The 26,434-nt window shown below is 40.5% G+C and overlaps 1 protein-coding gene across 2 annotated transcripts in view; it reads left to right on the plus strand.

The window, feature by feature from the left end:
* The window catches only part of rsrc1 (arginine/serine-rich coiled-coil 1), a 119,385-nt gene that overhangs the window by 54,897 nt on the left and 38,054 nt on the right, over positions 1–26,434 (plus strand). For both annotated transcript variants that reach the window (XM_031749925.2, XM_031749926.2), the window contains exon 6: positions 1,797–1,848. In XM_031749925.2, the coding sequence (XP_031605785.1) occupies positions 1,797–1,848 (52 nt within the window). The remainder of the gene's footprint in view (positions 1–1,796; positions 1,849–26,434) is intronic.

Consider the following 26,434-nt stretch of genomic DNA (forward strand, 5'->3'; position numbering starts at 1 on the left):
CTGTAACTAAGATGATTGCGTAGCACACAATGATCAGGATAGTTAAGCAGTGATGTGTTATTGCGTTATGTGGCTGGTTGTAGCAAGACTGATTACTTTGTCATAATTGTGCCTTTAAACCGGGTTCAAAACCTGTCCTCTGAATGCAAAGCTGCTGAAAAAGGAGGAAAAATCAGACGAATTATGGTATAATCCCTTTTTTGTGAAGGAGTGTTTGTGTGTGTGTATACATACATTTATGTGTGAATGAAGGCCTCAAGTGTTTTTCCTCTTCTTATAATAGCACTTCATAATTTTGGCTGTCAAGCAGTGCCAGTCAGTGCGTGTGATCCGCCATGTCAGCACACATCCATGTTGCATTACGTATGTCTCAGTGTCAGTCGTGCCTTGATGTGTGTACCATCTAGGATACAGCACCCTGACATCACTACATTAAAGGGGGTCATTATATTTCCCCGACTGCCACCGAAAAGTGACATTTTTACAAAGTGACAAGTTTACAGTTTGATAAATCCGATTTTTTTTTGTTGTGCGTGGGGTGGGGAGTCATGAGATGGAAGGATGGGAGGAAGAGCTGGGTTGTCTGTTGGAGGAGGAGAAGGAGGAGGAGGCGGAGGGAGGAAGCGCTGCCTGTCAGCGACGCCCCGGCCCTGTCGTCTAAATGATGCTCCCAGGCAGCGGATTCAGATCCCATCCCCATTAGCATTTAATTTCTCTCTAATCCTACACACAGCCTCTGCCGCTGCATGGTAACGAGGGCCGCTTTGCCACGGCAGCGCCAAAACACCTCCAAGAGCAATCTGCATCGCGCTTCGCCTTTTATAGCTCGTGCCCTGTCGTAGCCATCATTCTTGCTTGACAATTAAGACCCTCAAATCTAATAGCAGTGATATTGGAATTACAGCAAGACCCTTTTGAGGCCGTGTCACGGGAAAAAAAAGAAAAGGGATGTGCTTCCCAATACAGCTGTCAAAGCACAAGGCCCTCCCCTGTTCATTCCCGCTAAATGTTTCTGATGCGCACACACACACACACACACACACACACTCACAATAGGAAGGGGGAATATGTTGAGTCTTTGGCTGTGATCTTTGTAAAATGTGCTCTCCGTGCCCTCTTATCCAACTCTCCAAAGACTTGTTACAGCAGCTTTTGTTTTCTCTCCTACCCTCTCTCTCTTTCTTTGTCTCTAAATTTCTCTTCATCTTTTACTCATTGATTCTCCCTGGTGTGTCAGAGATGCTGCTTTCTGTTTTATTTCATTTTATTCTTTTTTTTTTTTTTTTTTTCTCCACTAGCAGCATTTTTATAGATGACGAGGCCTAGTAGCTTGGTGAAGTTGTCCCTTGGTGCTCTATGAGGACAGTTTACGGGAGCATTCACTCTAATGGTTGCAGTTAAAGATTATCATGGGTAAAATATTTTGTTGGCCTAAGGGACACAGCTGTTTTCGAGCTAAATTACATAGATGACATTTTGTAAGTGTGGCTGCCGTCGGTCGTGTCGCAAACTGTGCTTTGTGATGTGTCAGGCAGCAGGGTGCCAAAGTGAAAGGTAGATCGTCTTTTTTCTTTTTTCTTCTTTCTTCTTTATAAAAAATAAAAATTTGGAAAGCTTTTGTCTCAACAAGTGTCTATCTTGCTAAAAATGCCCTCAAGCACACTCAGTCTACCAGCTAATCTGTAGCTGGCCTTTACCAATAAACCAATCAAAATAACAAAATCCAACAATTAAAATATCATGTTACTGTCTGATTTTTTTATTTCGATATCTCTTTGTCTGTCACTCTTCTGCAGACTCCAGCAGAGCAGGCTAAGGTTCGAATGCATTTGGTCCTGCAGGCTGCGGGTAAGTGGATAATATTAATGTTTTTATTTTTGTCACAGTGTGGCTCAGAAATGTTGCTCCCTCATGTCGGGAATCTGTGGAAGTATGTAAAAATACTGTGCAGTGCTGCGCATCTGTAGTCTGACAGTACAGTACAGTATTTTCTAAGGATGTCAGTATAGGTCAGTCTGTCCACTTTCAGTCTCCTTTTTATTAATTGAAAGACAAATAACCCTTTGATAGTACTTAAGGTTAAACACTAAAGCAGTGGATTTACAAATTATTTATGGTATAATGTTTGGAAAAACAATGCAACATTTTTTTGGTTGCTGATTACTTTAAAGTGATTATTGATCATTTCTTGAGATTACCACTGACTGTTCCCTGTCAGAGTCCTAGAGACCATTTAGCAACCATCTGGTAACCATCCGTCACCCAGTGAGAAAAAATGTGTGTTCCCCAACTTGGTTGCTGGCAGTTGCTAGTTGAAAATGATTGTGAAGAGGTATATGTTCTCGAAAGCAAGATTGCACTGGTTGCAAACATTCGTTCATAGTTTGCATGGAAGATGCAGACTTGTCTGCAAAGACTCAATTAAAACTCTGGCAGTGGTGGTAAAAAGTCGAGCATTTAACTTCAAAATAAAAGTTTAACATGTCTTGACCGGAGCAGTGTGGCACAGTTGTAAGGCGAGCGTTCTCTGTTTCTGGTTTGTGTCACAGTTTTTGTAGTTTTTCAACTGCTCCACAAGTAGTTGACAACAGTTTGCAGACAAGTTGTTGTCTTCCATGCAAACACTGGCCCTTGTGGCAATCTGCTAGCGACCAAAACAATCACAAGAAAGATTTTGGTGAAATAAAGACTTTTCATCTAATTTCACTCAGGAATAGGCAGCAGCAGCAGAATCCACCAACCACTACACAGTGGCACCCTTTTTGACGTAGCTACATATTAAAGTCACAGCTGAGTGTTTTGATTGGATAAATGTGCTACTTTCCCGTGTTGGCCAAGTTGATTGCAGTGCTTTCAGTAGGTGAAATTCTAGTAACTGTAATAGTTGTGTTAGTACTTATTGGTAGCCACTGGGCGGCTTCACCAATGTTTAGCATTCTCAATAATTGTAATTGGCCAAGAAAGTAGCTAACTGTGTCTTTGCAATGCACTCATATGGTCTGTCCACCTTACTAACCCAGCAAATTAGCACTAGGTGATAGCGTTGGAGCCACCCTCACTTCCAAATTTGGCCACTTGCAGCTCCCAAAGAAAACTATAATTGACTAAAATGCCAAACTCAAGGCTTCGAGACAGTAGTCAAGAAACCAGCAGGTGACCTCTTTTATATACAGTGATAAATATGTTACATTTAAAAATATAACACTTTTTTAAACACGTTTTCCAGCTGGACCGCTAAACTTTTTGGGATTAAGCCACAGTCTCTTGTCTCTCTCCACTGTGAACCTGAATGGGTTTCATGGTTGTTTTCCTCCGCACAGAGTCAAAGCAACCCTCCCCACATACATTACAACTACCTCACACACACACAGACAAATGCGCACACACACACACACACACCCACACTCTCCACTTTGAGTGCTTCTGGGCCCATATTCACTGCAGCTTAATTTCAAACACTCCTCCCAGTACATAAGTCATAGATGTCACCATGTACACGGTGTATATATTCCAGTGTGTATTCGAGGGGTAGAGTTGCGAGCCAGATGTGACAGGCAGAGATTGACTGTGGAGAAAGATGTCTTCATGTTTACAGTCATACACACACACACACACACTCTCACACACACTCACACAGCACTTCAGAACAGGGCTCTAATTTCACCACAGGAAATATATGAAAGAACCAAGCATCTATACATCATCTATAAAGCACCCGCCAGCCACATACTTAGCTCACTTAAGACTTGTTCACCCTCGCCGTAGGCCACAGAACAACACTGCCATCCCTTGATGTGATTTCACTCAGTTGAACTTTAACTTTCGGAGCCATATCTTACATACTCCATCATATGTTAAATTGGCATAGTTTACATGTGACGATTGGTGATTTTTAACATTTATTTTGTTAAAGAATGGGAACTAGTTTAGAAATATTTGAGTTCTCTCTTTTTCTCATGCGTATTCTTGTATAGCCCCAGCTCGTTGCACTGGCACCTCAAGGCTAATGTTGTACTAATGGCGGTGAAGCATCATAAAATTGAGCATGTGGCTTTGAGTGCATTGGGTCACACTGGTGCAGACACAGGCTCAGGGCCAGACGCAGGACTAAAGGAGAGGGTTTAATGCGCTGGACATGTCTCTGGTTTTCCTCTCTTTCCTGGAGGCTTCCAGAAGAACAGTTTTATGGCTCAGTCAGAAACTGTCTCCACCATAGAGCCGAGCCTGGCCTGTATCAGGTCTTCGGGTGATCATGTCACTCATAAAGACCCATAATAAAAGATAAATAGGCAAACGGTTTTAACTTGATGAAATACTTTATATTTAATACTTTTATAATTGTGTTTTTATTTCAGGTTTATTTTCAGCTTTTCACCCTCAGTTTTAGTCAGTGTGCCCTTGGTAATTTCATCACATTTGTATAATTACAATTATTAGGGATATCCTTTTTTTTTAGTTTTACTTCTAAAATCCTCTGAACCTGCAGCTGCTAAGTCTCTTGCTGCCAAATCTTCTTAATTCATCTGGCTCACATCTCTCCTTGCTCTCCCCATTTTTGTTTCTCTTCTCTCCGTCTATCTGTCCGCTCATTCTGTCTCACCGTCTTTGTTCCAGCGTTGTTAGCGGGTAGAGGGAGATAGGGATGGAAGGCGAGAAGGAAGCAGCAGATGTTGGGAGGTTGTGTGAATGTTAATGTCCTGACGTAGCCGTGGAGCTTAAGCTTCCTCCTCCTCCTTCTCTCCGTTCCTCTCTGAGCGCCCGCCAGGCTTTCTCTCTCGGGGTCTCCTGACATCCTTAAAGCCCGCGGCTCTCCTCTCCTCTCCTCATCTCTGCTCTCCTTCACCTCTTTCTCTCCCATCCCCTCCCTCCCCTCCCTCCTTTTGTCCGTCTATGGACTCTCTCTAGTCAGTAGAGAGCAGATCATCCCATGGCTAAAGCGGCTCAGGCCTTTGTGTTGGGGGGCTCTGTGGACCTGTAATGAGCCCCCTCGGCTGGCCCGCTGGCCTGCTTAGCGCTCACTAGGGGCTTTGAGAGTGTGTGTGTGTGTGTGTGTGTGTGTGTGTGTGTGTGTGTGTGTGTGTGTGTGTGTGTGTGTGGAGCGGGATGAGGAGGGCAACACTGGCCCCCAATGAAAGAGCTGGATGGATATGTTTATGGGTCACTTCCTGCTTGGCCTACATATCAAACATGCACACACCTACACACACACTCACAGAGTACACCCCGTATTTCCACACCAAACCTGCTTATCATAATTTAATCAATAATAAGATACTGATCAAAATTTCACTATTTATATATGTAATAATTCTTATGCACATAGAATTTATAGTAAAATGTTGCATCATAGCAGGATGCATACATTTTATTTATTACATCCTGAATCTGGTTCATCTTTCCAAAATATATGAAGAGAAACCTTTTCTGTATCTTGTTTATGATATATAAAGCATTTAAAGCATTTTTTTCATCATTATTATTAATATTATTATATATTATTATATAGTGCTTGCTTTTCCTGCATAGTGTGGATTATCAAAAAATGTATGAGACAGAAAACAGAAAAACTTTTTGGAAAGGTTGTCATTACTAGAAGTTTATCTGGATTTATTTGGGCAGTGTACAATTTACATAGAGGCCAAAGTAACACTGTGTGACACCCTCCATATGTTTGATTCATTTGGATTTCAGCACAACTTATTTCTGTCCCCTGATTCATGTGCACATCTCTTGAGCGACATACTGAGCCGTCATAAATCACACATAAATAAGAAGTATAGCAACCTTGTTGTTTTCAAAGCTGACAAACACAAAAGAAACCACTTTATTCGATCCATACATACCTCCATTCAGACACACAGCAACCATGACACCCTTACTATATCTAATACTCTTGTTCCTTTCAGCCACTTGCTTGGTTCTTGGCTCTTTTCATAGCAGTGTCCATTTCCACTCAAATGAGCATAAGTACTGTGCACAGCAGCGGGCCTCTCCTTATCCACATGTCAATAGGGAGTGTTTGCAGAACACCCACTTAGGACCTGAGGGCCAAGGGTCATCAAAACCTCCTTCTTCTCCCCATTTGAACCTTTGACAGCAGCAAAACAAACAATCCTTAAGATCTCATCAGAGGCTTGAACTTGGAAGGGCTTCACTGGTCTGAATTAACTTCTTCTGTCAGTTTGACACCTAGCTGAAAAACCGAGCGTTGTTTCAGTTTTCAACTTCAGCTACAGAGTTATAATTAAAACACCTAATGCTTTATTAATAATGAAAAATAAGACACATGTATTTGAATGTCTGGCCAATGTACTTTTTGATAATAAGTGGTGTTCGTGAATATGCGTCATATTGAAATACAAAAGGCTCAAATTTGCAGTTTTTTTGTATCGATGCCTCTTTTTTTAAAATACAGCTTTGATTAGGAAAAAGAGCTCCAACTTTCATCAGTAATAGTGCAAATATTTTTATATTCTGTTCATCAACAGTCCGGCCAAGTTTAAATATAGTCCAAATTCTTCATACTAATTATTCTGAAACGTATTGCCTTTTTATGAAATTATGTTACATTCCAAGTCAAGTAGTATTATTTTTAACAAGGATCTTTAACAAAATCTTGTTTTATTGAGTCAGTAAGAGTAACCGATAAATTCACTGTTGATATCTGTTCATGTCAGTCGAAATCCCGTGTTTACGTTTGCTTTTATGGCGTTCTGTAAAAAAAATAAATAAGAGGCGAGACAGAGAACAAGTCCTGTTGAAGTCTCAGAGACCAGTCGTTCAGCATGACATGTTTAACTCAGTTTTAATAAATATCACTACTGCTGCTACCGGGGTGTGATGGTGCGCATTTATTTATTTTTATCAGCTTGTCTGTTGAAGTGTCTCAGTCTCTTCTGTTTGGGTTTGTGTGTCTTTTACTGAAGAGGCAAAGCATTGCGTGATCAGCGAAGCTTAGCAGCATCATACGATAGGACTAATTCATCCAGAGTAAATACAGGGTATTCGGCTTCTTGGTCGCAGCAGGGTTCCCAAAACACCCCCCCCCCCCTTTTTCTTCAGCTTTCTCCTTCTTTCCTCCGTCTTCCTTGTGCTTCTAGGTCCTGCTGTCCCTCCCACCCCCTCCTGCCTACCCCCTTAGGCCCTGACAGATGTGTGCTGAACAGACCACATACATGGAGGGTGTCACCTTACCCCCTCTGGAACTAAAGGGCTAATGCGCTGCATTTAGGAGGCTGCCGCCCTTTGTTCTGATAGGATAAGAGGTGACGGGGACTGGGCGACAGAGGCGAGACCCAATTCTTTTTCTTCTTTTTGTTGCTCGCTCAAATACATACTTTTTCTTTATAAACTTTGTCTTTCTTCGTTTTTTCTCATCTCTACTGTTATTGCCATCTACTTAGATTGAGCAATCTTCACGCGATTGCAGCACAGGATTTGTTAGCCGGCGAATTGCAGTTATCGCATTATCCATCTTCATCACCTTGCTGTCACTCCGGTTGTGGCAACACTCTTTGTATGACATGACTGAAATGATTGTCACAAACACAAGCGATGACCTTCATTTCAAAGGGGATTTTCTCTGTAAAAACACAAGGGAATTACCCTGTAATAACCCCTAACTTCACGTTCCCCCTCGCTCGCATTCAGTCTAAATGCATGCCCGTTTACTATGACCAGGGTGCTCTGTAATCAGAATCAGGGAACCTCTTGGATTAAAACATTGTAAACAATTAGACATGATGGTGTTATTTAAAGAACAAGACACAGCACTATATGCTTTTTGTAATTTACTTATTTGTTATAACAGTCATGTTTTGCTTTCCTAATTTAACAATAAAGGTGTGGTCAAAGAATAAAGAAAAAACAGGAGAAGTACTAATAAAGCTTCTTAAGTGATATTTGCTCATGTTTTAAAAGCCTTACCTAAAACATCTTATTAGTTTAGTGGAATTACAGAGAGTGTAGTTTGATATACAGTTTGGTTTCCTGTTTGTGTGATCATAAAGCTAGAAAGGTAACAACATTGCTTCCAGCGTATTCAAATAAAGGAAACAATTACACAACTGCAGCAGAAATCCCCTTTGCATCTCAGCAGGAATGCATCTCCTGTTGTCCTCTGAGAGGATAATGGGACAAGAGTGTCCTGTAATTTAGTCTCCGTAACCATTGATCAGCTGGATTTATGTGCCATTACCTCACTGTTCCAGTCAACACTCGTAATTATGTCTCTGAGGGAGAGGGAGCGAGAGAGAGTGAGTATGGGGCCTCCACTTATACAAGACCCCAATACCTGAATAAGATTTTTAACAAACAGCCCCTAACACACACTGATAGCCATGTGATGGATGGAAGGGTTTGTCAAGCTCCCTTTAAAAACTATACCATATAGTGAGCTTCCACAAAATCCCCTCAAAAGAAGTGCACATTTTAAGGGTGTGTGTGTGAGTTTTAAAAAGAACTGGATCTGCGTTCATCTATACTTACAAGTAATCTCTATTTTCAATAGGAAGTCTTTCAGGTCAGGCGTCTGTTAGTCGTGGGGAGGGGGGTATGATTGAGCAAATGACTGCACGGATACGAGGTTTATGTGCCAATTGATTTTTGGTTTGTTTTATGGGTATAATAAACGCAGGTCCGGCTGCATCCTACGCTTTGTCATGTCCTGCTTTCTTGCTTTTCCTGCATTGCCAGGTTACGGGAACAGTTTAGCTGATTTAACATTAAAGCTACGGCAAAAATTCAACAGCACACTGCGAAACGCTAAAGCAGTCTTAACTTTGGCGAAATGATGAGTGCGCTGCACCTTTAAAGAAGAAACGTTCAAGGATTTTGAGGAGAATTTGGTCCTCTTGACTGCTCCTCTACAATAAGTTTATCAACTTGAATTTCACTAATTTTAACAGGAAGCTGTTCATCAATCGGTCCAGAGCTTTGTGTGATGTTTTCATCTTATTCATTGTTTTTATTGTGCTTTAATTATTATATTTTTTTTAATTAAAAGGAATGCATACACTGTATTAATTGTTCATTTAAGTAAAATGTATCTGCAGCTTTTTTGATTATGGGTGCAGTCTTTAAACGGGAATCTACGCTGGCTTTTGTCAGTTTGCACCCCTTGCAAACTGTGGACATTTTTCACAGGTTGTCAATATTTTATTGTCAAACATTTAATCAAACAATATTTTCAACAAACCCCTCATGCAAATAACTGGTAGATGCAGCGGTAACTGAAAATAATTGGCTACAGGGGAGATTAACTGACGAGCGGATCAGCAGATACTCACTTGTCAATTATTTTGATAACTCTGTTTATTGACGCGAAACACATGCTGGTTAAAGCTTTCAAAACATGGAGATTTGCTGCGTTTCTCTATCTTAACATCATTATATATTCAATATTTTTGGGTTTGAGGAGGGTGTGGGTTGGACAAAACATTTGAGGATTTCTTCTTTTACTTTCTGGAATTGCACTGACTAAATAATTACTTCATTAGTTGAGAAAATATTAGGTTATTTGGATGCTGGGGTCCACAATCGCCTTATTTATTGTCACTTATTTTAGCCTTACTTATCCTTCTCTGTGATACTGAGGGTTCAGGTTGTCGATACTACTTGTCAAATTAATGTACAGCTTTCCTTGCCCTGCCTTAGGGAGTAGTATATACTGTACCAGACAGAGCCACTTAGAGGAAGTTCTCTGATTCTGTTTGTGTGTGTGTGTGAGAGAGAGAGAGAGAAAGAGAAGGAGAGTAAGAGATTGAGGAAAGCTTTGTTTTTCTTCTGTGGGCAGATTTCAAACAGCATCTGGTGAGCTCTTGAAAAAGACCGTTATGAGTGTGTTCAAATCCAAACTGAATCATTATTGCACCCTCCTTCCTCCTCCTTTTCTTTTTCTCCCCTCCTTGTTGTTGGTGTTTGGAGACACATGGTGATATCTTTCCCTCCTCCCTCCCGCTCTAACTCTCTCTTTCTCTCCTCTCAACATGTAGGCATTTCCATAACAGAAAAGGAATATTTTTAATTTGCTGCTTTCCATAATTTTGCAACATATGGTTTAAACGATTTTGATGCAAATGTATGTGCTAATTATTTGCAGACGAGCCTTAAACAGGCCAGCCATTGAAGTGAAATGAAAGCAAATTTGCAATCACCTTAAATTTTGCTAACCATTTACTGTTAAGTAAACTTTGCTAAGTAATTTAATTACCTTGGACCACTGGCAGGCACTCAGGGCTTTTTTTGGAAGATGGTGGAGAAGGGAGGCTGAATGCAAAGAATGCAGAGCGTGAGAGAAAGATTAGAAGGAAAGAGTAAAGACCGTGTGTAGCAGCAGTACTGGAATTCTCACCATGTGAAAGGTATTGCTGCAAAAGATTTTGTGTCTAGGGCATTTTTTTTCTTCTTGCAAGGGAAGACGGTGAAGAGGTGAATCTTTTAGCAAGTCGTACTGTGATATCATGTGGTTTTTAGGATCGCCCCATCTCCTCACTTTGTGTTTGTAAATATTTCTGCGGGGCGTTTAATAGATGTAGCTGTCCAATTGGCCCTGGATTAGACATAAATGGATTGCAGCAAAGTGTTGACCTGTGCATTCCTGCTTTCGTGATTTGGAATAATTTCCACCCTGTGACACACTATTCTTCATGTTAAGGCCGGGGCCATACAATTATGCCAGAAATGCAATCGTGTTTTGGCTGTTACCGTAGCTGTGGTTGTTAATCATGATTGTTGGTCTCGGTGAATTTATGCAGAGTGGGATAGTGCTACTTCGGCAACATGGCTCTACATGCTTGCTGGGTTTCTGAAAAGTACTTTACCCCCAAACCCCCTCCCCCTCTGCTATGAACTGAAGAGAAACAAACTCTGTGATGTCATTAATAACATCACCATGTTACTAAGCATTTGCCATTTGATGAATCATGTGTATATATATAGTCAGATTTTAACACTCTCCAATTTTCACAGGGAAATATTCGACCACTTTTTTTTTTTCTAGTCGTCTTTCCAACTTTGGAACGAGCATAATTGTTTAAATGAAGATCGGCTGTGTTGACATTTCATGCAGCTTATTTGTGTGATTTGAATCGGCAACAAAACTGTCCAGTTGGCCCGACGTGTAGCCTGTCTGTAGCCTCGGCTGGTCTCGTATCACAGGCCAGAAAAGGTTCACAGGTGAGGTGCGTTTGAAATTAAAAACGCTCATAGGCCCGAATGTGTGTTTGTGATGTTTCGCTGCCTTCTGCCCAGTGCAAGCCGCAGCCCAACTGTGACCGTGAATACAAATAAGCAGATACAGAAAATGGCTGAATGAATGTCGGATGGGAAGCTGAAGCAACCTTGGATTTTGTACACATCCAGCTGCATTCTTTTGATAGCCATTTTGGTAATTGAATAGATAAGGTGTATTAGATTTCCTCTGGCCTGTAATGGTATTTATCCATGTAGATTGTTTTGGTGTGAGATGTCCCGTTTTGGAGATACTTTAATGTTTGTATTGTCATCAAAAGTAGATTCGAAACCAGGCTGATATGATTTGTCAGTGGAAAGAAAATGGCTGAAACAGCTTACAGCATGGTTTTATGGTTAACAGTGTCATGATTAATGGAAAGAAATATTGCTGAATTAGATTAATAGAAGGCAGACATGTCTACAGTGGCTGTTTCCAAGACTGGGTAACAGTGCATTCGATAAGTAGCACTACAGGTCAAAGGAACAAGCGTCAAGGGTTGTTTGATGTCACTAAATCTAATCTAAACTGTAAGTTGGGCTCCAGTCACACATTGCTAGAGACTTGTCAGTTGTTGGCAAGTGCAGACAACTCTGTCTTCCATGATGGAAGCAAGTTTTTATTGCAACAACCTCAAGCAGACGCTCAAGAACTGGTTTAGAAATGCATATTTTCCCACAGCAACTGGCAGTTGTCATGGGGTTGCCGACTGGTCTCTAGGCATTTGTGACTGAGATCTTAGGAGAAGGAAGACATTTCTTCAGGAGCTGTCTCAATATACAGGCTAGACGAACAAAGGTGAACTATTCCTTTATCAGTGGCAAAAACTCCAGAGCTTGTTAAGCTCAAATTTAGATATTTGTTTGTTTTTATTTTGACTGTTAATGTCCAAGCTTAGGTGTTGTCTTAGTGAGATCAAGTCCAAGACCACACATTATGCATCTCTTCATGCCAGCATGTAGAGCCTCAGCTGTTGTGCTACAGTCCTGCATGACTGAGTCACAGGAAATGACAAATGTAAATCCAAGCAAATGCTAGTCAAGCTTTGTGTAAATGTAACCGAATCTGCCTACCAGCGCCTCCAAAGCTCACAAACAAACAAATTATATCTCATTTAATATGTAAAAGTGTAAAAACAAGTTGTGTTTTCATGGCTGCAGGCAAGAAACTGAGTATCTACTGTACTCCCCAGAATGTGCCTCTGCTCTGTGAGAGGTTTACAAATCACGCAAGTGCATAATTATGATATTGTTGAAACGAGTGCAGCATTATACAATTACACATGGCTAATTTTACAGCTATATTTAAAGGAGGTGTCGGGTGTTGTTATGGCTAACAGTGAGTGGTTTGGAGAAAAACACCCCGTGCGGTTCTGTAGCTTTTTGTAAGCCGGCATCAACAAGCTGCAGACATGCTGGTTGAGCTTCTTGAAGCTTTACATGATCAAGAAAAATATCCAACTTTGCTGTTAGTTTTTTCATCTTTATCAGCTTGTGTAGGGGGGTTGTCTGGGGGTACGCATACACTCGAGTTTATGCTAAACTAGTGTTTGTGTGTTTATAGATAAATGCATGTGTTTGTGTGTTACTTTCTGGGGTTGAGCTGCTTCTGTAACAAGCTCACCCACCAATTTCAATTAGAAACGGTAACAGAGGATTTGCTGTATATAACGCTGTCCTTTGCTATCATATGCAACCAACAGCCAATTGAAAGGAGTCACTACTTCTCAAAGTTTTTTTTTTTTATTTTTCCCTATTCTTTTTCTCTCATCAATATGTCCTCCTCTGGTAATAAATTTGAAACAGCTTCTCTCCTTTCACACCAGAGAAGCTTCACAGACACACACACACACACACACACACACAGGAAGGCGAGGCTGGGATGGAATTGAAGTAATAAAAACCCCTTTGTTTTAGTTTGTATTGGACCATTCATCATCACTTTATTTAATACGAGGCTGTAATTGTGCCATCCCCAACCATCACTAATGGCTGTGTTCGTCTGTGTTTGCTTTGTTGATGGAAATGAATGAAATTAGGATAAACAACCGCAGAGTCGCGTGTAATCAAGCCCTGATTAATGTACCAGCGTTTCAGCGCTGTTTCTCATTCCACAACACCTGATATCTTTCCCATAAACAAATTGTGTTTGTCTAAATGAAGAAATTAAATGACGCATTTGATGAGTTTATGATTGACCCGGTCCGGCTCGTGGCTCATTACTCTCTGTCTTTGAGGCCAAGAGGTATGTAACTAATGCTCTGTCACTTCCCACACAAGGATTTATCACCATTACTGATTAATGGCAGCCAAACAGCATTTTAATAATTTTATGATTGTGGTTTCTGGCAGTCGCAGAGAAAGATCTCGAGAGAGAGAGAGAGAGAGAGAGAGAGAGAGAGAGAGAGGAGAGAGAGAGAGAGAGGGGAGAGGGATAGAAAGGAAGATAGAGGGATTTGGGAGGGAGGAAAATAAGGAGTGGGGATGGAGTGTTTAGAGGAAGAGGGTCCAAAGAGAGAATGAAAGCAGCAGAACGTGTTCATCCCCAGATTCAATGTTTTATGCAGTCGTGGGCTAAGCAGACAGAGGCATGATTATGCGCCGCACGAACATCCGCGTGAATCTTTTTCTTGTTCTTGAAAAGTATTTTCTGCACGTTTAATGAATTTCTCCCCCCTCATTATTACATTTACTTTTTTCCTCTGGAAAGCAACAAATTGGCAACAAATCGGTGTAAAACTCCTCAACAGCAACGGCTTCCCCCAGGGGACCAAAATGTGGAGGTGTATCAAGGAATGGGGCTGATTTACAGATCAGGAAAAGGTAGGGGGTTTAATGGCCAGCAGAAGGAGATTATGATGTAGCTCATGGATTAATGGCTGATGTCCCGCGGCACACACTGATAAAATAACTTGTCGCGATATAATCGACTTGAGAAATAAGAAGATTGTCATTGGTATTAATGTTTACATCCCAACTCAGGACCAATTAAATTACGTCAAACTTAACTTCCTACGATTAGCTGCTGTCTGTTATTTACTTCCATTTGCTGCTCCTGTTAAATGACCCAGCAATGCTTCAGATTTTATTCTATTAAACACAAAATCTAGCTAAATCTGTTAACCAGTTGTTTACTACTGTGTGAAGATAACGGAACGTTACTTTTGTCTGTTTATCTTTTTTTCTTGTAGTTTCTTCTTTCATTTTTTCTAAACGTAAAATTATTTACAATAAATTGCAATTTTTTTTGCTTTGCTTTTAATTTAGGAGGAAAACGTCATTACAGGCTGTGGTGAATGTTTATGTAAGAGCGGTTATGTTTGTGTATTTTATTAGTTTTATTTTGGATAGATTTTATATTAAATCATTCTAAAAGCAAAACACTTGAGCAATCTCGCCATACTGCAACAACTACTGTGATGATGTACTGTACATACGTACGACTAAGAAAACACATACATGCACATTAAAGTATTCTTGGTTTCTTTTGATTTTGCAAAACTTTAATATGTGTAAGATTTTTTTTTTTTTTTTGCATCATCTCCTGTTCATGTGCATTCATCTCATTTATCCTCATGCAAATTGAATATCAATGTGAATTAGCACAAGGAAAAAATGATGCAAGTAGAATCTGCTTCAGAAAACATTGAATAGCCACGTTTCCAAATACTTTTATACTTTTGTATTTGGGAATTGTGTTTGAAAGTCTGTTATTTTTTTCTTAGGATGGGCTTTTGAAGCAAGTCAACCATATGCTGCTCTCAGATGACCGCGTATTGGCTGTGGCAGACTTGCAGCATGCTAGCTTTACCTGGCACTGTTTGTGCTGGAGCTTGCTTTTGTTTAGTCCTCCATGCGGATCTTTTTAACAGCTGTCGTTGGCTGGCTTTGCATGTTTTTCCTGATTTTACTTGCACACTTTGTCAGTTTGAGGCCTGATCTTTATTAGCATGTTGTTCTTCTCTTCTTGTTGTTTCATGGTGTTGTAGGTGCTTTACTGCCCCCTTCTTTCAACAGTAGCACTGCAGCAAGGGAAACTATTTACATAGACTATTTTATAAATAACTTGATGATGAAAAATGTGAAATTCATGACAATCACTGTTTCTCACACAGTTCTTCTGCTATTGACATAAAACCATCTCAAATCTAAGGTCAGCCTTGGTACGTTTTTTCAGATTGTATGTTTAAATGTAACCACAGGAGCTGAAGGGCAAATAAAGTGTGTAACCTTTGTATGTGTTGCCTGAACTTGAAAAATCTGATCTGATTAGCATGAATCCAGTCACATGCTTGAAATGTGACAATTACTGTGTAAAGTATGGTTGTGCTGTCATATGTTGGGACTATTACATTGTGTAGCTTACTTTACTTTTCCATGGAGTTTCCACCAACAGAGATTTTCAAATTGCTCAGATACTTAAGTGTACACTTAACCTTTTTCTCCCTGCCATTCAGCTGAATGTTATTAGCTAGAGTCGCTGCGTGTACTAGCTGCTTATTCTTTCTGCTGATTTCAGATTTGTAGCTAAATGGGCTGCAGCATGTTTTTAACGCCCTGACTTTCTAAGTGTTAGCTACGTATTTTGACTTCATTTTGTAAGATTGATGCATCAGCATGTGCGCATGTGTTTATTCTCACGAAGCTGAGGAGTTAAATAGCACATGCCAATGTTCATACTGTACCGACTCGAGTGGTTTTGAACAGCATGTGTTTTATTCCTGCCACACCAGAAACCTTCCAAAGTGAATGTTAGTTTGAATTAGATTAGTGTGGGTCATTTTTCCTCCTAACTCGGAGACACAGGAATAAATGCAGCATGGCTGATAAACATTTAGACACCTGTCGTCTCCAATCTCACGTTCCAGGCCTCAGGAACAGATGGAAGTCATGAGTTGTTTTAAACTTCTAATGGAGTCCTAATTGTGTACAGATTGTGCTGCTACAACAATCCCAACTGACACACACACACCCACCTTATTAGTTCCCTCTCCTGTATCCTTTTACATGCTTCTGTCTCACTCCTCTGTTGTCGTGTCACCCACATCTCTATATATAGAGGGTTTTTTTTGTTTTTCCTGTCTTTCTTCCTCTGACGCCCTTTTTTAGCTACTCATCATATTTCAGCTACAGCTGCTCCTCAGGTTTTCCCTTACTGTCCCCTCATGCCACCGTCTTGTAGTCATTTGCAATCCACACGCAGACATAACAACTAGAACAGCTCTCCACTGTGTGGCCGATGACAGAGACATCCACCCACACTCATTCAAAAAGGCATTACCGCCACACTATTTACAGTGGGCCACGCTCACCCATACACGCACTCATCTAAACTGCTCACTTGTCCAAGCAGCCACACCCAGCGCTCCTTCTTATGCTCATCCTACCCAAGTCTAGTGGGTCCAGTAGAAGGAGTGAAGAGAAATAAACAGTTAATTAATCCTCAATTGGCTCAATCTTGCATATTTAAGTCTAATTAGTAAACCAGGCACTAAGGGGCCCCTGGGTGCCCCTATCCTCTCAAGCAAGGCCCAGTGTACCAGAACAGAACTCCAGCCGTGTGTTTAAGGAGAAATAAATATCAGAAAGTGCATTGCTGCTCTTTCATCTCCTCGTGCTGAGAAGAGGGAATTGCTGTGGGAGAATTAATGTTCATTTAATTTCCCTTCTTTCTTCCCCTCATATATTTGCATTCTTCAGGTATTTCTTGTCTCTCTCTCTGTTTCTCTTGCTCTCTTTCCCCCTCGCACTTTCTCTCATATACACAGAGAACAGGGCCTTGTTTCATAGCTACTACATCTGCAGGACACATGTTGAGTGTATGTACATTTGTGTGAGTGTCAGCGTGCCATGAATTAGAGTGTGTTAGCTTAAAAGAAAGATGTCTGGGCCTGTATCTGCTGATGGTGAAAGTATGTTTTTCTGATGTGCTGAACATTATCCCTTGTTACCAAAGGCTAATCTGTCTCCCTCAGTTTGATTCATGTCCTTTTAGAGCCAGTGGACAAAAGCCGAAGCCAATCCGAGCCGCAGAGCTCCAGAGCAGAGATTGATGCGATCAGCTCTGTTCATACTCAAAGGAAAGCAATCTTGAGCTGCAGCTTTATGGACATGTTTTAGCTATCTAGACGCCACATTCAAAATCCCCAAATGGCCCAGGGGTTTTAGTGACAGTCGCATACCTGAGAGGTCACGACGGCCAAGGATGCTTTGGTCTAAACACCTACACCGCTAATGTTTCTAAATCGACAAACGAGTCAACGGGTCAAAGTTTAGGACTTAGTGTGTTCCACTGAGTTATTTGTTTAATGCAGCGTTTTGTATTCCTTATACCATTATTCTGCATCTGTCATCATATAAAGTTCAGTCAACACTCAGGACATTTAGATGGTTAAATTTCGTAGTTAAACTTGAGTCCTCAATTTGAAGGAGTAAATGGGCAAAAACAGCCTGTGAATTTTGAAGGATGCAACATGGTTAAAATGTTCAGTGTGACATATAAAGGGTTACTTAGAGTCCAAATCTCTGCACTATGAGAAAGATCTGCTCTGGTTGTTGTGTCTAATGGGGGGTTACCATGATGTCTTCGTTACTTTGTAGTCCTGTAAGCGATTGCTGCAGTAATGCATAAATTTCACATCAAGGTGCTGATGTACAGTTTTCATTTGGAAAGGATTTGATTCAGGGAGGTAAAATTTTTGGTTCAGTAACAAATCTTTGTTCTGCTAATGCAGATTTCTTTATCTGTTTTTATGTTTTTTCTCACTGTTGAACTAAGCAAGGTTCAACTAAAGAACAGAAATACTTCTCTCCCTGAATCAACATTTAATCACCAGTTTCAACCAAAACTGGAGACTGCACACTTCATGAAGGCATGATTTACTGTTTGATAGTGTTTTGTGTGCGGCAGTGCTAGTTTTGGCTGGCTTTGTCCTGTGAACTGACGACTGGCTACTGTATAATACAAATTATCTGCAAAATACTTAAACATAGAGGCATGAATGATCACTCTTTTGATCAACCGGCAAGGCTTTTCTACTATCTAATAAAAATATTCAACCGCAGCTGGTCAGATACTCATACTTATGCATATTATGTTGATTCATTCTTACTTCAAGCTATTTACTAAACAGGGTATAGTAGACTCTGAGTGCAGTCCTCAAATAGTGCTCAGAGGTGTGATTACTTTTATAAGTGATTTACAAAATTTGTATCATTTTCTAAATGCATGCGCGTTCGGTTAATTTTGACATCAAGTGCAAAAAAATAAAACATGTCTGTTTTAGGCATAAAGTATCAGCAGTAAATTGCACATCACAAAATTTAGCAAATCAGTTTTCCTCTCCCTATATTTTAAATGTAATACATATGTAACAGGTTCAGTTGTCAGAGTTCCCACCTTCTACACGCAATCTTGTCATTGCACACTCTTTGTTAATACAGACAGAACTTTTTTACACCAAAACCAAGTTTGCGCTGATGCAACTCCTTAGTAAATCTGGCTCAGAAAACCCTCTTAACCTTACATTTTCCACACCATTTCATCATTGTCGGCTGAGTCAACCTGATGTGTGATTCTGTTTTTTGGGGGGTGCACGTCAGGTGACATGGAAGGTTACGGCGTAGGGTGAAAAGGGGGTTCTTACCTCAAATTATGACAAAGATTTCCTACAAAAGCGTAAATCAAGTACAGTTGAAGATGCAGTTTTTTCCCTGGGTAGAAAGATTTTTGGTGCCCCTTTCAAAAAGCTTTCACCCACCCTAATAACCTCCCTCCTTCAATGTTGTTATGAAAATAATTAGGCTTTTCATTCAAGGAAACATTATACACATTTTTGTTTATCAAGCCTGATGTCTAATAAGGGGATAGTCTTTACTTGCCTTTACCGTACATACCAATCATACTCGGTGCTGTGTATAGTTCCCCTCCAAAGGCCCATTTTGAGCCAAGAGAAGCCTCTGTGTGGCTTGAAAATCCTGCAGATGTGGGTTAACCTCACTAGCATCACCTATTTTTGTAGTCTGCTCTGCTAATACTCTAAACCTCTGATTTCCTGTCTCTCTAAAGAAGGAGACCTAAACACACACCTAATCCGTGTGTGTGAGAAAGAGAGAGAGAGGTTTGTATACAATCTATATCTTTGAGATCGTTTGTGCTGCATTGGTGAATTAAATGTGTAATCTTGTTTCTAACGGCAGCAAACCTTTAAGTCGCCTTTCTGCGTTAAAAAACCTGCCAGGGTTTTACACACCCTGGTGTAACCTTTGACCTTGAGTTGATGGAGGTTATGGACTTCAACAAGCTTATGGGAGTCTTGATTACTCCTTCTGGAACCAGTTTACTAATAGTGAGAAACAAATGAGTTGTGAAAGACTGATGGACACACAGTAGCAAGAGGGAGTGGGGGGATCCTCACTTTTGACAAAATGTGCAGTATGTTTGACTAGTGGTAGAGATGAGGAGGAAAGTAAGTGTGTGTGTGTGTTGGGGGTTGTCTCCATCTCAGGGCTAATCGGTGGGATCAGCCACCGTGAATAGGGTAGTTGTTATTCTGAATTGGCCAAGATATGTGGTTATATGATAGAGCGTGAGGGATTAAATCCTTCTACTGGCATCATTGGGCCTTCTATACAAGTTGGCTTTTCTCCTGTCATACACACCAACACACACACAACGCTAGGAGAGCAGGGATGAGCACTGATGATAAATGTATAATCCCCGCACACACACATACACCATTAAACCCAGTGGATTACAGTTTGGGGAATTACAGTAGGGATTTCTGTTGTTTCTCTTTCTGTCTTGCTCTTTCCTCTCCTCCTCTGCTTTCGCTGCCCTCGCTTGTCAACAGCCCCACTTGGCCCAGACTGCCAATCCAGAGCTTTGATGAGCCAGTGTCAGCTATTTGTTTGGCCAAGCACAAATGAATCTCTGAATAGCAAGAGTGTGAGAGAGAAAGCTGAAGTAGAGGGAGAATGGCCATCCTGGCGTGTGATAATATTGAGAAATAATCTGCCACCTTCTTACTCCTTTTCTCTTTCTTTCCGTTGTGTATCTCATAGGTCTCTCATTTTCTGGCTCTCTCTTCATTCTTAACTCTCTCTCTCTCTCTCTGCCTTTATCTCTTAAACACAGACTGTGCCAGTGTGGGCTTGCAGCTGATTACCGGTGTAATCACTTACATTTTAGATGATCTGATAGGAGAAAAGGCCTCCAAATCATCTTAACACCCTCTGAATCCCCTGAACTCCATCTCCTGAAGACGGTGGCCAACAACTACTTTATTTTTGTCCTCAATATTTTCTTTTTTAAACAGCAGGCCTGAAAATTCTCTCACAAAAGCCCAGTTAAAACAATGACTGGGTAAGCCCATTCTGCCGATATCCAGTGCTTATTTCTGCGTAATGTAAGCCCTGGATTTGCCAGTGTAAGTAGATTGGGGCATAATGTAAGTACAAGTGGAGTTGATGTAGCTAACTTTGTACTAAGTGGCTGCTTGCTGTGTTTTCGTGAGAGCTCCTCTCTGTCTTTGTTGAGTTTTCAGAGATTTTTGCAGTAATTGGCTGCAGCTGCTGGAACCACTGAGGTGGTTTTGGGGTTACCTTTGGAGAGGTAGTACTGACTGAGCCAAAGGTTCTTATCAGTAGTTGTTTATGCACATGATTTTGAATCTGAACAAGGTTTAAGAGGTATAATATTTTAACTGCTGACTATGAAAACACCAATCATAAATCGCATTGTCATAGTAAATACAGTATTAGAACAAGTGCAAAGTTTCCCACATGAAATCTAATTATAAAAGCGTTATTTGTCACACACTAATTGCTATAAACAGATATCCACAAATGAGTATTAAGAATAATTTCAAGGTTTTCTAGTCTCCACATTGAGTTCAAGTTCTACTGATCAGTCAAGTCTGAGCTGGCTTTCCTCTCTTGGCACCCTAGCATATGCTTTCTCTAAATCCACAATGATACAGTGCAACTCTTTCTGACCATCCCAATACTTTTTCATCAATACTGTTAAAACAACATCTGTAATGCTCATTCTCAGCATTGAAGCCCTACTGCTGCTCGCTGATCATCACCTCTCTTCCTAGCCTAGCTTCAACAATTCGGTTTCCATATCTTCGTGGAAACCTTCGTGGTTTATCAGTGTTATCCCTCTGTAGTTGCAGCAGCTCTGCACAGCACCCTTGTTCTTAAAAATCTACACCACTTCTCTATGCTTCTCTATTGGTTTGTCGTCCTCCAGCTCTGCAAGATTACGTTAGACAGTCTAGTCAAAAAGTCACTGCCCTTTCTCCCAGGCATCTCCATACGCCCACAGGTATGTTACGCTAGTTCTCCAGACTTCCCAATTCACTAATTATCCTCCATCCATCCATCTTCCTCTCTTGCATTTTCTTCATTCATCAGGTCCTCAAAGTATCCCTTCTGTTTTCTCAAAACACTATCTTCACTTGTTAATACATTTCCATCTCTATCCCTCATTTAAACTTAACCTGCTGCACATCCTTTCCAGCTTTCCAGCTCTGTGCCTTGCTAATCAGTGTTTTTTTCTCACACAGTAACTCACTGAGCCTTTTCCACCTCTCTCTTTGCTATATGTCGCACCTCCCAGCACTCCTGTCTACTACTTCTTCTCCCTAAGTGTCCCGCTTTTTCTTTGCTAACCTCTTCCTTGGAATACTTTCCTGTACTCCCTCATTCCACCACCGTGCCTCCTCATCATCTTTCCTGTGTCCTCCCAGTCCCAATCCCAGATAAATGAGAGGGTTGTGTCAGGAAGGGTATCTGGCATAAAATCTATGCCAAATCAAACATGCAGATCCACCTACTGTGGTGGATCCTTTGGGCAGTAAGGGAGAAGCCTTAAGTGCCACATAATCCAGCAGGTGAGTCACAAAGTTTTTGATGACACATCATTTTAGGCGCAGAAATTGTATTCAGGGGCTCTGTTTTCATGTCTTATATATTTGCAAGTGTACATGTTGGTTAATATTTTTCAGGGTTTTTATTTCAAAATTGGTCCGAATGATTTCAGAACTAATCAGATCAACATTTATCCATTTATGTTGATCCTTTGATGATTATAGAGTTCCTACCATTGTCTTCATCATGTCCACATAGTTTGCTATTTGACAGGTTGAAAGTGATGGAGTAAATAATCGACAGCAAATACATACAACAAAATCATCTTGTTTTTAAACATGAAATTTTAATTTCATAAAAAAACTAATTTAAAGGAACTTTAAAATTTCATCAAAACTGCACTGAGTATATTAAAAAAACAAAAATAAAATGCTCTGCTACTGGAAAGAGCTACAAATTACCTGAAAATGAGCTGCTCTAAACCCGCCTTCACCTGACACATTTTAACTTACCAAACAAAAGCAGAAGCAACTGATTTATGTAACACAACAAATGCCAGTTACTTGCATCTTTTTGCAGTGCTACTTTTATCTTTTTCACTCATCTCCATGATTATCCTTGTAGCTCCTTTAATCCTTTGCTCATACCGAGGCTGCTGGCTTGTGACTGGCTGTGAGTGCCGGATAGCTTTGACTTTGTTAGCTTCTTTAAAATGTCAGTGTTCTCCTGGGTAAAGTTGAATTAAATGCCTGATTAGTTTTGTTGTCACAACAATTATGTCTTAGCTATTTGCTGGTGCTGCTGTGCCTGTCTTGCACATGCATAAAACTGACTGGCTCATAATTGAACAGAAATCAATCTAAGCCAGAAATCAGCTAGATGGTAGAAAATGGTTCCAGTCAAACTTGTTGAATGCTTGCTCTTCACCTCACTTGACTTTTCATATGGAAAACCTTAAGTGACCATAAGCCAATGGAAAGTGTGAGGCCTTATCTCCATTTAAACAGTTGGCCTCCCTTAAGTACTAGTTTGCTTCAAGCGTAGGCCAGCTCTAATACCTTCATCTTATTAACCCTTGACTTCTCCTGTTGTTAAGGGACTATAAGTGTCCAGCTGTTGTTGTACTGTATTACTCACACATGTTGGTGTGCACTTTGTATACAAAAGTCAAAATAGATCAATTTTAGCTCCTCTAGGTGCTGGGTTGTGTACATGAATCACACATATTGTCACAATGTATCTATAATTAGAGCGGTAGGCAAAATCAGGAAATTTTTTCTTAATCAAGTAAATATCTAAAAAACTGCAGGCCACGTAAACATAATCAGTGGTCTGAAAAGTACCAGAATTATTTCTTTGTATGTGTGTTGCAGCTTTGGGAGCCACTAATTACACTTAGAGAGGTCTCTTAGCAGCAGGCCAGGCGCCCTTAGGGGCCAGTGGTGAAGCTGTTGGGACAGGAGAAACAGATTACTTTGGTCTCGGGGCACTAATAGATGGATAGATGAACCAGCAGGGGCCCCTTTCTTTTATTCATTCTCCCAGTGGACGACCCCACAGGTCTGGGACAGAAGGCCTGTGCACACCAGCCCAGGCCTGCATTTTAAAACAGTTATTTTTGTGTGCATTATTGTGTTGAAGTAACTGTGTTGACAGAGCATGTGAAGTTTGGGGTTTTGTAGAGTTTGGATGATTTAGCATGGACTGATTGAAGGCTCATGTTGATAAAAGCAAGCAAACTTTGGTTTGCATGCAAGTGTGAACGACTACAGCACTGGAAAACATGTGTCCATCATTTGAGCCTGTAACATACTACAGTATCACCATAATGGTGTGTGTTTTGGTGTGTGAGTGTGTGTGTCTGGGGGTGATAATCCTGTCTCCCATCTGTAGAGCCCAAGTGAAACCCCACTAAGCCACTTCATTCACTTTGATCCAGTTTTGGGGAGCAGTTTAATTTCCCATAATACCATTGATCAATGATTTCCTTTCAGCATTGATGTAATTAGTGGTTTTAAGCCAGTTTTGTTCTTCTATCTGTGTTTTTTTCCCCTTTTTTGAGGGCGGGGGGGATTATATTTATAGGAAGATCAATATCAACTCACACAAAGGGTTGCATCAACAGAAACAGGGAACCAGACAGAAAAACACAAATCGTACCCTTTTCCGATTACACTGCATTCTCTCCAAACTTGCAACAGTTGGTGCTGTTTGGATAACTATGAATATTAAGTCAAAGCAATTAAAATCTTCCCAAAACAATTCAATTTCTTACACACAATCCATCACATTAATATATGTAAGTTTGGTGTTATCTTATTAGGAAAGGGTTGTTTTATTAATTAACATGATTAAGTGGTTTAAGCTTAAACAGGATTGCCCGAATGCAAATGGTCAAATGATTAATACAAACTATCTTTGGTGTTGATACCGATTTTCAACGACAAAATGAGTTAAACCTAATTTCCTAACCACAACAAAGAGCTCTTATCCAGTGAGGACAAATACAGCCAAGCTTTGTTGTGTGAAGCGGAACTATTTGGGATTTGGGGTCATTAAATGCACACTAGTGATACTGATATGTGTCGCTGTCAGATTGAGGTGATTAACTTGGTTCTTGCACTGTGATGCAACAGGAGGAAAACATGGCTCAGATGTCTGATTATGAATGCTAATGGAAGGTCTATATTTTGCTTATTCTTCTCAGCATTTTGCACATGTTTAGCATTCTTAGATGATTGTATTTCCTCTGTGTTGCTGTTTGGGGAAAAAAAAAGAAACAAGGTGGATATTTGCTGTGCTCACTGTCAGGAGCGAGCACGCACACATTAACAGTTTCCTGGTTTCTACTTTAAAGCTGTTATTCGTGTTTGTTCTTAAAAGCCTTGTCAGGGGTGAATTATAGAGCTGTCTTCAACTTGAGACAACTCGCCCATAACATCACACCTGTCATTTGGTGGGCAGGGCCAGCCTTCCTCTTCACTCTGTAACAAAGACGGAGAGCACTGGCTAAATGCAGGCCTCTGTATCTACTGTATTTAGACACATGCACGTTCAGGTGATCATGTAATTCAGTTTGAGGCGTTCAGCTTGACAAATAACGGCATAACATTGAGCTGATGTTTCTCTGTGTTTGTGGTGAATAAATCTTTTTGAAATTGTTAAACCTATCCTGTCATTATTGTCAGTTTACAGAGTGTAATCATCTTCAGCTTCTTGGAAAAAGATACATTTATTGTTCTGAAATTTTAATCAGTGTGTCCTGGAAAGACCATTTATATTTTTACATTTAACACAAGAAAATGCCAAACTGAACTAAACCAAAAATGTTCATTACCAAAAAAAAAAAAAATGTCTGAGGCTTCAGTAAGCAGTAAAATTTTAATTTTCTGAAAGCCTATTGTGACATTTTGTACAAACAGTAAATTTAGTATCACAATAAAAGAATTGCTGCCAGATGTTCCACCAGATGTTTGTAGAATCTGATGACCTTTGTCACAAAGTTCTTGAAAGATGTTAATATCATCAAATAATAAATAAAACATCACAGTTTTAAGATTTTTAAGGGTTTGAATGGTTTACAAATGATTGCATTCTGTTTTTATTTGCAGAGTCCCAGTGTTTATGGAAACATGGTTGTACGTTCATACTTTCTATGGCTGCCTCTTTAAATCACACTGTAGATCAGATTGGACCTTCTGGCTACAACTAACTCGTAGACTTACCTTTGAGTTAAACCTGTCCTGTAAGGCTAACCACACTAACAAACCCTCTGCCAAACTCTGGCCAGGTTGTCATTACTTAGTTTGCCACCCTTTTGAAGTGTGTCAGTGCTTAGATGCTGGTGCCCTTTGACCTTGTAAGGGCTCGTCAGCTGTGTGTCTGTGTGCAGACTTCCCTGTTTCCATTCTGCTGGCTGATCTTTAAAGTTGCTCACTGGTCTGGTTACAGCCAGGGGGTGAGGCATGGCATTGAGTAGTTTCAAATGGAACCAAACTAAGCCTATATGCAAACAAAACCCAGGGAATTAGGGGAACTAAGCTGGCCTGTTCACAGTAACTCCTCGGCCAACGCTGAACCACAGAAGAGAGGAGAGGGAAGACAGGGGCAGAGCGCGGCTCGCTAAGTTCTCATGAATGGTCTGTTCTTTTAATTGTGTTGAACAAAACAAGAGGGGCTAAGTAATGGGGTTTTAAAGCGAAGCACATTTGGATAGATTGTGTAACGCCCTGTGTGGGTGTGAGGCGGGGAGGGGAGAGAAGGAGAGAGACACCGAGGGCGAGTGGGCGGTATTGTGTGGCAAGAACAAAAGGCAGAAGTTGGCAAACGG

The sequence above is a fragment of the Oreochromis aureus genome, linkage group 14 (genome assembly GCF_013358895.1).
Source record: "Oreochromis aureus strain Israel breed Guangdong linkage group 14, ZZ_aureus, whole genome shotgun sequence".
In the NCBI taxonomy this organism is placed as follows: Eukaryota; Metazoa; Chordata; class Actinopteri; order Cichliformes; family Cichlidae; genus Oreochromis; species Oreochromis aureus.